The 14,958-nt window shown below is 44.4% G+C and overlaps 1 protein-coding gene across 3 annotated transcripts in view; it reads right to left on the bottom strand.

The window, feature by feature from the left end:
* The window catches only part of l(3)76BDm (trafficking protein particle complex subunit 8 homolog l(3)76BDm), a 223,669-nt gene that overhangs the window by 165,877 nt on the left and 42,834 nt on the right, over window positions 1-14,958 (bottom strand). For all 3 annotated transcript variants that reach the window (XM_075877897.1, XM_075877898.1, XM_075877899.1), the window contains exons 8-9: window positions 13,157-13,315; window positions 3,163-3,269 (exon numbers count right to left, since the gene is read on the bottom strand). In XM_075877897.1, coding sequence (XP_075734012.1) covers window positions 3,163-3,269; window positions 13,157-13,315 — 266 coding nt within the window. The remainder of the gene's footprint in view (window positions 1-3,162; window positions 3,270-13,156; window positions 13,316-14,958) is intronic.

The raw sequence follows: 14,958 nt of genomic DNA, 5'->3' as shown, positions 1-14,958 counted from the left end.
TGAATTTGGGACACACAAACTAAATAATTTACAACCAAACGCCATGAATACAGCTAAATATATAATGAAGCATATAAGCCTGTCATCACAACGTAGCCCGCGCACCAACCGCATGTTAATATCAGCATTCAAATTTACATCTGCAAGAACAATTTACAAAAACGCAGCACTCGCGTCTGTTATTAGTCATGAAGACGAAAGCAATCAGTGTCCATCTTCAGTTATTACAGTATAGACTACTTATAACATAACCGCTTATAGTGCGGGACCGGATATAGTATGGTCACTTCAGACTTTCATTAATTCTCCCATAGAACCCTATGAATACACATATCGCTCATAGTACAGTCGCGGGAGGTGATTACCGGTTACAGTGCAGATGCCTATAAACAACCGTCACGGCGAACGCCCGTCTCAACGAGGTGCAGTGGGTGCCCTGAGAAAAGCGGGTGAGAAAGAGAGAGAGAGAGCCGAGGTCATTGCACGGAGCAAGACAGGCGCGCTGAGTGAACGAGCGGAAGAGTAAAAAGCAGGTGCAGTGAAGACACACGCGTAGCTCTCTCTGTGCTTGCACGGAGCACTCTTATTGGGCTATTCGAAACCGCGTGGAATTTTCTTTGCCAATCAGTGTCCTTGTGTTTGTAGCATTTTAGGTTAGATGGCAGCACCGCCACAACAGCGTGTGTTGTCAAACCGATCGAACGGACGGTCGGCGGCACGCTTAGTCAGCCTGTAAGCCTCGCTTGCCTCGCTATGTCGTGTTGTGTGTGTGATCGGTTGCTAGGCCTCCTAAGTGACCACGTGCTTTGATAGCTTCGTCCACATCTGCAGGCATCAGAAAACGGCAAGCTGTTTCGCTGGAAACAAAGGTCGCCATAGTGAAAGAAGTTGAAAAGGGCATCAAGAAAGCTGCTGTGGCTGCAAAATATGGTATCGCGGATACCACCGTGTCAGCAATTTGGAAAAACTGAGACAAGGTGCGACAACAGCTGGACGTGAATTCTGCTGCATAATCCAGAAAAAGAACGCGCACATTGAAGTACGAGGACGTTGACACTGGCTTATTCCGTTGGTTTAAAGAAATGCGGGCTCAAAACGTGCCGATTGATGGGCCCATTCTGCAAAGAAAGGCCAAGTGCTTCGCTAATCTTTTGGGGCACGATGACTTTAACCCCTTAAATGGCTGGATCCAGCATTTTAAGGATCGCCATGGAATAAGTTGTAAGGTTATTTCTGGCAAAAGTGGCGAAGTTGACGACTCCGCAGTTCAAACGTGGCTGAACATGAACGCGTAGAGTATGTTTCTGGCCCATGCGGCCCGCAACATCTGCAACACCGACGAAGCTGGACTTTTCTACAACTTATTGCTAAGCCGTAAACTTTCATTGAGAGGGGAGCCCTGCACTGGACGTAAGGCATCGAAGGAGCAGGTGACAGTTTTGTTCTGTGCCAACTTAGATGGGTCAGACAAGCCCCGCTTGCTTGTCATTGGGAAGTATGCGCGGCCAGGTTGCTTCCGGAAGGCAGAGCATTTTCCCATGACATGCAAAGCCAACGGCAAGGCTTGAATGACCCAAGACTTGTTCAGAGAATGGCTGCAAAAATTTGACGAGGAGATGGTGATGCAAAAGCACAGCATTGTTATCTTATTGGATAATTGCACCGCTCACAACGTGCACCCAAAGCTAACGGCTGTGAACAAGAAGTTTCTGCCATCCAACACCACCATGAAGAGCCAGCCGCTTGATCAAGGTGTCATAGCAACTGTGAAGGCTCTGTACAAGAAGTTCATATGCAAGAAAGTTCTGCTAAACTTGCAGCAGAAGGAACGTCTCAAAGTGGATTTGAGAGCAGCTATTTACATGATAACAGCCTCATGGAGGCAAGTGCAGCCGTCTACAATAAAAAAATGGTTTCAAAAAGCAAGTTTCTCCCGTGATCACTCTACCGATTTGCCAGCTGACAACAACGAACCAGTGAGCGTGGACTAGGTGTGGTCCGATTTGGTCAATAACTGCGTTGTGTCAGAAACCGACACTTTTGAAGACTTTTTTGGCGACATCGATGACGTTGCAGACATATGCGAAAAGGCTGCAACCGATCAAGAAATCGTCGCAGCGATCCAAGGTGACGATGATGAGGCTGCGCTCGAGTCCATGCCTTACGAGGATTATATTCCAGACCTGACGTGCAAGGAGGCACTGGAGTACATGAAAAAACTGAAAGAGTTTTGCGCCACAAAACAAGTTAACCGACGAAGTGCTGAGGACGAAGTGATAGCTACAGCCATCAAGAAGCGGCGGCAAACTAAAATAACGGCATTTTTTCGTCCGTAGGGAATGTAATTAAAGGCATTTCGTGAATCCGCTTTGAATTTCGTCTGCTTCACGTGAAGGCCGTTTGAAATGATAGGGCCTGGGATGTGCACAAACAGGTAACCCATTATGTTTATAAATGGACTACAAAAGCTCCCGCAGCATTGCGCGATTGTCGCATACGCGTGGCTGCGCAGCCCAAATGTTCTACATATAAGAGGACCTTAAAAATCGCCGTTTTAGTTATAGTGCGGTATTGCTTATAGTGCAGTTATTGGCAATTTCGGTGACTTATGTTATAAGCGGTCTACACAAAGTGAGCAAAAAGAAACACGTTTATGTATCTAGCAATCAATATAGTGTCAGTAGTCTCGTAAGAGCTTGTGCTGCAAGTAGGTCACTTTAAGTATTAAAACAACAATGACCTCTAACTGTTCCAAAATTTTGTTATTTTGGGGTTCCCCTGTTGGTACTGATTGTTCAAAAACTATTCGAAACATACTCGGTATTTCAAATGTTTCGAAATATAAACTATTCGAGTCAAGAACCAAATCAAATACAACACTATTCGATTTGTTATTTGAAATATTCCAATATTAACACACCCCTACTGCTAGCCTTCTTCGCATAACATTCCAATTTGTTACTACTGCAATCATTGCTTCAGCCTTGTGATAAAACTGAGTTGTTTTTTTCACACCTTTAACAGAAAATTTTAAAAAATAGGCACAATCTATCTTCTGGATGTTTCCCTAAAGCTTATATAAATACAGACTACATCATGGGTCAAGAGGATATTTGCAACAGCTTAAATATCTCTATTACGCAAAAAAAGCAAGGGCCTTACACAACCGAGTTGACTGATGCGTGGGGCCCCTGAGGCGTTGTCTTGCTTCCAGCAAATAACTTCTTCATGCTCATAAACGATCTATGGATCCCTTTCTTGTTTGTCACCTTCAAAAAATGAACAAAGCAAGGTTTTATACCTTCAATTAAGTTAAATTTTTTAATCAACATGGAAGGATATCTTCAGCGCAAACCCTGCCATGAAACAAAACAGAAAGTTGCATAAGCAAATGAATAATGGCTTTGTCTGATTGACTTCAAGATTATAACATTAGTAAAGAGATTTTAAAAATACAGATATGCAATACCCAAGGAAGCCACATCCCAATGACCCCATACTGCTCCAATGATCAAGTCACAGATGGCTATAATAACTTGTTTTCTTTCACTTCTAAAGAGTTCGTCGCAATAAATTTTTTAAGAAAGTGTTATTGACAGCAGCCATTACCAACATAAGCAACACAATATTTGCAGGTAAATTATAGTGTGCAGTTTATTATGTACCACACCTTGTGATCATACCTCCTTTAAGCACTAACTAGTAATTCACCACCAGCACTTTGGCGCTTAGTCTGACCAGGCATCAAGACTTTAAATCTGTTTTAGCAACATTAAATGATGGTTCAATTTGTATGATAATGCGTTGTGTTATTACTCATTTTGTATGATGATGTGCTGTGCTATCATTTGGAAAGCTCTGCATGAATCACCCCTTTTTAATAAGTTTACTCAGGGGAACTTAGGGGCACATTTACGTGTGCATGGGCATATGGCAGTAAGTTTACATTTGTTTTGCAGATGGTTTCCATTTGTTGCGCTCGCAATAACTCACGTCTACCTGGTTTATAATTTCTCAAAAGGCGACCACTTGATACTATCTCATCTATTGCTCACAAGGATGCGATTTCAGCTGCATACAGGCACATGCTGGTATATATAAACAATGCTGCTATATACGAACGATGCTACTGTGGCTGCAATTTTTTTTCCTTTAGGAATCATGAATATTGATTTTTTTTGGTGGCAATGACATCAAGGGTTATGAGAAACTTATTCCTCTCTCTCACTCTCTCTTTTTTAAACGGGCACTGCCATAGCGTTTTCTTGCATGCACCCACATACACAGTGATGAAGCTATGCACGAGTGCTTCAGTTTCACAACTGTGAACGAGTTTAGCAGCTGTTCCTTTGATTTGTATATTGCCCAGATGCCAAATCACAGTCACATTCACTGAACAGAGATTAAAAAATAAAACCAAAATAAAATATGGCAAATCTGCAAAGAATAAAAACAAGACATGCTCAAGCCTACACATAGTGTATATTAGCAGTTTAATTCATAAGATAAAGAAGTACACGAAAAAGCAGCCCATTATATTTTATAGTAGGGTGATTCTACATAAGCTCGAACCAAGCATGGCTGGTCGATCTCTTAAAATTTCTTCCAAATTTTATATTTCATTGCCTGATCAGTGGAAAGAAGAGATCTGCAATTAGTTTTGCTATAAAAATTTTTTTTCGAAGCACAGTAAATCAATAATGAAGAAAAGGTAGAGTGCCACGCTTATGTGCCTTGCTGTTTTTTTTTTTAAATTTGGCAATGAATTACACAAATTATAATAAAGCTACGTACCACAAATTTTTTTAGCTAAATATAGAAGTACTTGTGCTTACGTTCAATTATATTTCGAATCTCTGCATAGCGTACATTTTTCTAAAAAAACTCTCAAATTTGTCCTAAAAACTAGAAAATGTTTTTTTATTGCCTAATTTACGGGCCTTTATTTTAAAAAAGGCCTGTGACAGAGCGGTAAAAATTTCGAATTACTTTCTCAGCATGCTTATTCATGAAACTGCGAAAGCCTTATTATTAACACTTAAAAAAAAAGATATAATCGCGCAAACTTCAAGGAAAAAGCAAGCGAGAAAAGAGCACGCACTCTGACGATAACTTAAAGGAAACAGATCTGATATATTTTATACGTTCCCCCCCTTAATTCCCCTTCACATCAGCTTTCACAATAAAAAAAACATGTTGCATTACATGGTATCGCTTGCTCTTGCGGCCTGTCGAAAAATGCCCTTGCGCAAGAATAGGCAGCGGTAGATCAGACTTCCTGCCCACTAAGTATGGAATGCAGGCCTATACTTCCGTTTATTAAAAGGCAAGCACCACTGAAATAGCTGTTGACAGCACTGAGGACGTCCATTCCGAAATGGTTTGGCAACAGGAGCGGCCATGAGTGCGGGATTAATGAGCAAGCAAGCATGAATTGATTGATTGATATATGTGGGGTTTAATGTTCCAAAACTACCTTATGATTATGAGAGACGCCGTAGTGCAGGGCTTCGGAAATTTCGACCACCTGAGGTTCTTTAACGTGCGCGCAAATCTGAGCACACTGGCCTATAACATTTTCGCCTTCATCAGAAATGCAGCCGCCCCAGCCGGGATTCAATTCCGCGAACTGTGGGGTGTTCCGGGGCAAAGAAGGCTCGTTTTTGCGTCCTCAGATGATAGGTTGCGATACAGCCAGAAATAACTTCCACGCATCGGAATTGGAGCATAGATATTTTATCTGCCCTTTGCTCGCATAGCAGCCACGCACTGTTAACATTGCAGACATAGCAGACATTGTTTGCGCTTGTTGTGTGTCTAAAGTAAATGAGAACAAAAGCATGTATACAATACGTAATTTTACATTTAAACGAAAGTGCCCCCAGGTTACCGATCCAACGCACGTGCTTGGCACGTCAACAGAGGCAATCGGTCTAGGTAGCAGATTCGCTGTCTGTAGCTCAAGTTCCCCGACCACATTTGGCGCCTGTACAAGAAACACTTCGAAGCATCGACATGGAAGTTGCAGTTTGACTGGGTTCTTTCGGTTGGAAGCTCCTGAGCACTCTTGTCAGGAAGCTGCGAGCGCTCACTTCCCGCATGCAAGTGGCAGCAGCTTTAGCTAAAGAAATTCCGCAGCATGAATTAATTGATCTCAGTGAAGTCCATAAAGGTGGTGCTCCAGGAGTCAAATCAGAAGGGAACAAATGCCAAACTATAGACAACAGGGTGCACCCGCCTATCTCCAGCAGCAGACAACTTGTACTAGCCGTGCGCACAGTCCGCTGCTCACACTTCGTTTGACTCCGATAGTGCTCATGCTTCCCTTTGCTACTGTACGTTTCACGGCAGCAAAATATAGCTCCTAGCACAATTATTGTGCAGACTACCTTTTGAAGCACAAAAAGCTCATTTCAAAGACACAAAATTTTCACTGAGTTACCCACAGCTTGATGCCGCAGTGCCTCAATGAACCCCATGCGTACAACACTAATTTCTAATCATTCGCTACCATGTTTATCACTGCTCATTTGCAGCGGCAGAACGTAATTACTCAATACAATATCATGCCAAATTGAAAAGCCATACACAATCACAAATTTTATACAATCTTTAGACCCACATGTGCTCAGTCTTGCACAAAGGCTTTATTCGACGGGCCTCTTCACAGTGGAAAATGGACTATGCGTGCTTGCTTGCTCGGTAATCTCGGACTCATGGCTGCTTCTGTGACCAAATCATTTCGAAATTGTTGCCCTCAGTGCAGTCCAGAGCTATTTCAGTACTGTTTGCTTTTTAAGAAACAGAAATGTAGAACTGCATTCCATACTTAGCGGGCAGGAAGTTCGATCTACCGTTGCTTACCCTTGCACAAGGACATTTTCTGATGGGCGGTAACTGCAAGTGAAACCATATAATGAAACATGTTTTTGTTGATTGTGAAAGCTGATGTGCAGTAAATAAGGGGGGAAAATATAAACATATTGTAACGGGTGCAGGAGAGGAAAAGTCAAAAACTAGTTTATTATGGGCGAACTTGTGCCCTGAAAATTATGTGCGAAAAGATGGAAGAGTCCGCTAGAGCGTTTCAAAAACAAAAACTGTTCCTCTGCCCACGCACCTTCTTCTTCTTCGCAGCTCCAACCCACACTGGCTCATGCCTGTGAACAAGAGGCATGAGTCGTGCGGCCCCAAGCAAGAGTGCGCACAAGACTGTGGACACTGATTTTTCATAATGTCGGATATTGTAAACAGTCTCTGTGGCATTAGTCCCCCTTCGAAATACGCATCGTCTCGATGCGTGATGGAGGGAGGCAAACAGAAAAAGGGAGCGCTTTCATTCGCTCTCATAATAGGGCTTCATACGAACGACGTGTACGACTTCTGCGCTGTTTTGCCGCTTTGAACAGATGTGTCCATCGGCGATGACTTCGTAGTTTAGGTCACTAATTCGTTGGAGAACCTTATAGGGGCCAAAGTATCGACAAAGAAGCTTTTCTGATAGGCCACGGCGTCGGAGTGGTGTCCATATCCACACTCGCTCTCCTGGGTTGTACTGAACTTTTCTGCGGCGCAGGTTGTAGTGCCTTGCGTCCTTGTTTTGCTGTTGATGTATTCGATGTCGTGCCAACTGGCGTGCTTCTTCAGCCCTTTGCAAAAAGTCGTCAAGTTCATATGGCTCGTAATTGTCGTTGTCTACTGGCAACATGGCATCTAGTGTCGTAGTGACAGTGCGACCGTAGACCAGCTGAAATGGTGTGACGCGGATGGTCTCCTGCACTGCCGTATTGTAGGCGAAAGTTGCGTATGGCAAGATTTCGTGCCACAATTTATGCTCAATGTCAACGTACATCGACAGCATGTCAGCGATGGTGCGGTTCAGGCGTTCTGTCAACCCGTTGGTTTGGGGATGGTATGCAGTGGTCCTCCTATGGCTGGTGCTAGTCATTGTCATTAAGGACTGCATCAAATCAGCCGTGAACGCTGCTCCTCGATCGGTAATCACGACGAGTGGGGCTCCATGGCGAAGAACAATATTCTGAACGAAAAACTTCGCGACTTCCGTTGCCGTTCCTCGCTCAAGGCAGCCGGTTTCAGCGTATCGTGTCAAATAGTCAGTCGCAACTATTATCCACCTTTTTCCTGATGAGGACATTGGAAATGGTCCGAGGAGGTCCATTCCAACCTGTTGAAATGGAGTCGCAGGTGGCTCTATAGGCTTGAGAAGACCGGCAGTCTTGAGGGGTGGTGTTTTTCGCCTTTGACACTCGCGACATGTCTTGACGTAATGCTTCACGGACGCTAGCAACTTGGGCCAGTAGTATTTCTGATGAATTTTGGCGAAAGTTCGACTTGCGCCCAAGTGACCCGCAGACGGTTCATCATAGCAGGCTTCTAAGACTTCATGCCTCATGGCTGATGGTACAACCAGTAAGAACTTCTCCTTGTTGTGTTCAAAATTCCTCTAGTAAAGTGCATTATCTCGCAGGCAGAATGAGGATAACCCTCTCTTAAATACGCGAGGAACTTGTTCGTCGTGCCCTTCGAGATACTTTATTAATGGGAGCAGTTCTATGTCAGCCCGTTGATGTTCGGCGATTTCTGAGGTTTTTATCACACAAAGAATTGGGAAGTCCTCTTCTTCTGAAAGAGTCGAGTGGACTGGTGAACGTGATAAGCAGTCAGCATCATCATGCTTTCTGCCAGACGTATATACGACCGTAATGTCATACTCTTGGAGCCTGAGACTCCATCTCGCAAGCCGTCCCGATGGGTCTTTTAAGCTCGCCAGCCAACAAAGTGAGTGGTAGTCGCTGACGGCACGGAACGGCCTGCCGTAAAGGTATGGCCTGAACTTGCTGATCACCCATATGACTGCCAAGCACTCTTTTTCTGTTGCAGAGTAGTTTCTTTCCGCTTTTGAGAGAGTGCGACTAGCATATACTATTACTTTCTCTTCTCTATTCTGCCATTGCACCAGAACCGCACCTAGGCCAAGATTGCTGGCATCTGTATGAACTTCCGTATCTGTGGTTTCGTCAAAGTGGGCCAGAATACGTGGAGCTTGCAAACGTTTCTTTAGTTCGTTGAAGGCACTGTCTTGTTCGGTGCACCAAATAAATGCCCCGTCCTCTCTTGTGAGTCTTGTTAAAGGTTCGGCAATTTTCGCGAAATCTTTCACAAACCGCCTATAATAAGCACATGAACCCAAAAATCGGCGTACCTCCTTCTTGTCTTTTGGCTTAGGAAACAGCCCCACGGACACAGTCTTCTCCGGGTCCGGTCGAACACCTTGAGCGCTGATTACATGACCGAGGAAACGAAGCTTCTCGAATCCAAACTGGCATTTTTCCGGTTTAATCGTCAAGCCGGCTGACTAGATAGCCTGAAGTACCGAACGTAGTCACTCTACATGCTGTTCAAACGTTGCTGAAAACACCACAACGTCGTCCAGGTAGACTAAGCACGACTGCCATTTGAGGCCTGAAAGGACGCTGTCCATCATGCGCTGGACACAGGCTGAATGGGAGTGCTTTAAACTCATACAGACCATCCGGGGTAACGAAAGCAGTCTTTTCACGGTCCCTTTCGTCCACTTCAATTTGCCAATAACCGCTTTTTAAATCCAATGAAGAGAAATACCTTGCGTGCCGTAGCCGATCCAACGTATCATCAATACGCGGCAAAGGGTAGACATCCCGCTTGGTCACGCTGTTCAGCTTTCTGTAATCAAATCTCAGCGTGTTGTCCTTTTTCCTCACAAGGACTACAGGCGACGCCCACGGACTATTGGATGGCTCTATGACATCATCCTCCAGCATCTCTTTCCCTTGGCTCTTTATGATCTCGCGTTCCTTTGGTGATACTCTGTACGGATTTTGGTGTACCGGCCTTGTAGCTTCATCTGTTATTATTCGGTGTTTAACAACCTGGGTCCGCCGTACTTTTGACGAGGTAGAGAAACATCCGGTGAAGTCTCTTAGGAGGTCTTGAATGATTTTCTTCTCGGATGGGAATAGATTTTTGCTGATTGCAACTCTTGCCACGACATCGGGCGGAGGTTCCGAAGTAGGTAGCCCAGACACCAGACCACATAAGTCCGTCACTGTTTAAAAACCATGCAGGAAGGTGATAGCAGTGTCCTTTGCAACGTGCTAAATTTCGTTTCCGAAATTCGTGAGCAATACATCGGCACATCCACCACGTAATTGAATAATGCCTCGAGCTACACAAATGCCTTTCTTGAGCAGTAGTTCGATGTTTACATCCGCTATACCTTCGGAATCAACGAATGCTTCATTTCTTACACCGACTATTATGCTGCATCGTGGCGGCACAGTAACATCACAATCTATAACACGTAATGCAGTGTATTCTGGCTCATTTGTGTCTATGGCCAGTTTGGTCGAAAAAGAGACACTAGAATTCTGCAGGTCGATTACAGTTCCATTTGCTAGCAGAAAATCCATTCCGAGTATTAAATCTCTGGAGCATTCCGGAAGTACGACAAAGTCAGCAACGTAAGTAGCGCCTTGAATTCCGATTCGTGCGGTACATCTTTCCACAGGTGTGACGAGATGACCCCCAGCCGTGCGTATCTGGGGTCCACTCCAAGGCGTCAGGACTTTCTTTAAATCCTTTGCGGCAGCGTAACTGACAACCGAATAATCAGCACCTGTGTCAACTAAAACGGTAAATTCACACCCGTCTACGGTAACGCGTAAGTCTGAAGAAATTTTGTTTTTACCTAACCTAGTTGTAGGGTTCCGCTCGTCGTTGCTGCACTGGGACCTTGACAGAGCATCTTCAGTTGGTCGGACATAAGCGGCCTTGCCTCCATAGGTCGCTGGCTTCAGTTTTCCTGGTGGGGACTGCTTGAACGACGGTGTGTTGAGGTTGAAGGTGGAGAAGATGAACTAAATCGTCGAGGACTTGGCGATCGATAGCGAGCAGGCGCTGGTGATCTAGGCTGATGCTGGAAACCGGCAGTTGGAAACAGATGGCCGGACAAGTAATCTTCAATTTCAACGGGTCTTTCGCCATATCGGGGGCATGGCGCGTTTGGACAAAACCCACGAAGACCAACTCGTCGATATGGGCACATTCTGTACAGGTGTCCAGCTTCGCAGCAGTGAAAACAGAGAAACAGAGAGGCGTCCTGTCGGGTGTGCGCCACACGTCGCTTTTTCGGGGCCTCGAGTTAGCTGGATAGTTTGAGCCACGCGAAGCCGGTCGGTAGCCACTGGGAGCTGCAAACGAAGCAGTATGCACGAAGGGCTGGCGTACGGCATCGGCGTAAGTAGGTACGGGGCGTTCCTGCAATTGCTGTTCAAGTCGAACAGGTTGCGCCTCGGGTTCGGCTTGAAGAATGGCATGGCGAACTTCATCTCTGATCATGGTAGTCAGAGACGAAACTGGCGTTGTGACTTGTCGGGGCAGCAGCTTCTGGAGCTCTTCCTTCACAATGGATCGCACCATTTCCCTCAATGCTTCGCTGTTGCTTCCCAGGTTTGCTGAGAGGACATCCGCAGGAACACTACTCGTTTCATGATTGTAGTGACGGGAGCGCTGCTGCAATGCCGGCTCAATGGAGGTGGCTTCGTTGCGAAATTCAGCAACTGTACGAGGTGGGTTGCATACCAAACCGGCAAATAACTCCTGTTTGACACCTCGCATCAAGTGACGCAGCTTTTTCTCTTCGTTCATGTTCGGGTCAGCGCGCTTGAAAAGGCGGGACATGTCCTCAATATACATGCCAACGCTTTCGTTCGTGCGCTGGTTTCTGGACTGTAGAGCGTTCTCCGCCTTCTCCCGACGATCAGTGCTGGCATATGTAGCTACTATTTGTCGTCTGAATTCTTCCCATGTCGGTATGAACGCTTTGTGGTTTTTATACCACGTCCTCGCTGCATCCTCCAATGCGAAGTACACGCGACGCAGTTTCCTTGCTTCATCCCAGCCGTTGGTTTTCGCAACCCGCTCGAAGTGTTCTAACCAATCCTCCACATCCTCGAAGGTGTCACCGTGGAAGGGCTCAGGCAAGCACGGTGGGGACAGAATAAGTTCCGATGATGTCATCTGGTAAGCCATCGTTCCGTTGTCTGTGGACGCTGCTTGTGTTGCTGGATCGCTGGGGAGGGGTGCGAATTCAGGCGGCTTTCCTCGGAGGCGGCGGCTTGAACGCTGGTGTATCGGAGTCAGTTCGCCAAGTTCCAATCGTTGAGGATCGGGGCTTCGCTCTCTTGCGCCAAGGGGGCTTCCAATCATACCCAGCACCGTCCACCAGAATGTAACGGGTGCAAGAGAGGAAAAGTCAAAAACTAGTTTATTATGGGCGAACTTGTGCCCTGAAAATTATGTGCGAAAAGATGGAAGAGTCCGCTAGAGCGTTTCAAAAACAAAAACTGTTCCTTTGCCCACGCACCTTCTTTTTCGCAGCTCCAACCCACACTGGCTCGTGCCTGTGAACAAGAGGCATGAGTCGTGCGGCCCCAAGCAAGAGTGCACACAAGACTGTGGACACTGATTTTCCATAATGTCGGATATTGTAAACAGTCTCTGTGGCAATATCACAAATGTTTTTTTTAATCGTCGTCAGAAGTTTTTCTTGCATGCTGTTTTCTTGAAGTTAGCGTAGTTGTATCTTTTGATTGAAAGTGGTATTAACATAAACTTTGACGGTTTTATAAATAAGCATGCTGAGAAAGTAACGCACAATTTTTACCACTCTGTCAGAGGCCTTTTATGAAATAAAGGCCTGCAAGCTAGGCAAAAAAACATTTTCTTGTTTTTAGGACAAATTTGAGTATTTATAGAAAAATCTACACTACGCAGAGATTTTAAATATAGTTGGACGTAAGCACAAGTACATCTATATTTAGCTCAAAAAATTTGCGGTACATAGCTTTATTTTAATTTGTGTAATTCATTGCCAAATTAAAAAAAACAGCAGGGCAGCTAAGCATGACACTCCACCTTTCTGTCATTATTGAGTCATTGTACTTCGAAAAACATTTTTACAGCAAAACCAATAGTGGATCTCTTCTTTGCGCTCATTGGGCAACAATATATAAAATATTCAAATAAAATTAAGAAATTGACTAGCCATGCTTAGCTCAGTTTTCCGGGGAAACACCCAGCAGGTAACGACAAGTACCTGGTCATTCAGGATCCGCATTTGTTCCTCAACATAAGGAACCAAGGCTTGGCTGCAAAATTCTTGTACAAAAACACAAAGGCGAGCCCGATCACTCTGTGTGAGACAGCTGCCTAGCCGAGTACCAGGCTTCCTCTGCCAACCCTTTTCTTCAACTAGCTGTAGGCACAAAAAGAAGAGGAGATGCAACACATTAGAATTGATACCTGGCAAAACACAATGTTTTACAGTAATTAAGGCCCCGCACTATGGGCCTCTCAAAGTAAGGCCCCTCATTAGAGACCCGTAAAATCTTTCTGTTCTCATACATAAAGTTAAATTTTAAACATTGTCTAGGCATTGTTGTAGACAATATTTACTTAAAGTTTTAGTAGTAACCAAGATGGGAGCTATAAGAAAGATCGTTCGAAAGGAAATGTCACAAAGAACGTTTGAACAAAAGGACTTGTCTTCAACAAAGACAAGTCTTCTTTATAAAACCTTTGCTCAAAGAAAACTTTCTATTGCATAATTTCACACTTCAAGCTGCCATCTTTCCATAAGCTTCTGTCTCATTAATAGAGTTTAACCCTTTTATAAGAGGAATGCTCCGGGGAGCAATTTTTGTCTCCTATATATGGTGCCTCTTATAAGCAGGCTACCACATATGCATTTTTTTACCAATCTCTATTTTAATGCAGGTACACTGGTGTCTATCATACCCATTTGTCTGTTACATCAGTGCCTCTTATAAAGAGGTTCGACTGTAATCATGGCGCACGTTGTAATAGGGACTCTGGATTAGAAGGGCCCTGCAATGCTTTTTCAGCATGGTCCGAAAATGCTGCTGATTGGTGGTCGAGGCACCTAAGAGCACACAGCACACAAGCTCAGCATTATAGTGCAGTAGACAGCCTAGAATTCACAATTATTTCTCAAAATCAGCTGGAAATTGCTGGTTCTTCTCTCGGCAAACGATGCCATAAATATAAAGAGCATTGTGAGCAGCATATTTACTGCGACTGCCACAAGACACCGTCACATGCATGCGCATGAGTTCACAGTGAATGTAAGTTCCTTGTTTGAAGAAATTCAAAGAGCAAGGAAGGAGCTCAAGGTCATAACACGAATGCAGCTTCTCTGCCTCTTGTCATTTCTCTCTGTGTAGCTTTCGGCCCACATACTGGTACAAAAGAAGAAAGCGCTTGAAGTGTGCAACAAACACCAATAACTCCAATCATACTAGATGGATTCTAAATATTTTTATGGCAGTCCATTTGCGAAGTGTGAAATCTTTTAATGAAGCCACTTAATAATTACTTTGAAAAGTGTGGCAGGGTGCCTTTCACATTGAAACCCAGTGGTTTCATGGTACACCTAAGTCTAAGTATGCAAGTGCTTCTCCATTTTTCATATCAGAACGTGGCCTACATAGCCCGTAAGTGCATTTGTCACTTGACAATGAGCCGCCACAGCCGAGATACACTTCCACTAACAAGTGCAGAAAAGTTTTGTATTGGTTTCTAGCATTTTTTTTTTACCATATAGATCAGCTTCACCCCTTGCAGAATCTATTGCAACCACATTAGGCATTTACACACTACATTTTGTTTTTACACAGTGCACGAACACGTTTGAATGCACACACAAGCACCAAGTTTCAACTGAGTTTTTAATGGGAAAGGGACACAAATATATACAAAGCCTGTGTGCTTCATCTAGATTTTATGTGCTGTTCTTTATGATGGAGTCATAACTGGCACTATTAACCACACTTCTGTCCAATACCGTATTCACTCACATAATTTACACACTTTTTTTTG

The sequence above is a fragment of the Rhipicephalus microplus genome, chromosome X (genome assembly GCF_043290135.1).
Source record: "Rhipicephalus microplus isolate Deutch F79 chromosome X, USDA_Rmic, whole genome shotgun sequence".
In the NCBI taxonomy this organism is placed as follows: domain Eukaryota; kingdom Metazoa; phylum Arthropoda; class Arachnida; order Ixodida; family Ixodidae; genus Rhipicephalus; species Rhipicephalus microplus.
The sequence above is the reverse complement of the archived record's forward strand: the minus strand, read 5'-3'. Positions and strand labels throughout refer to the sequence as shown.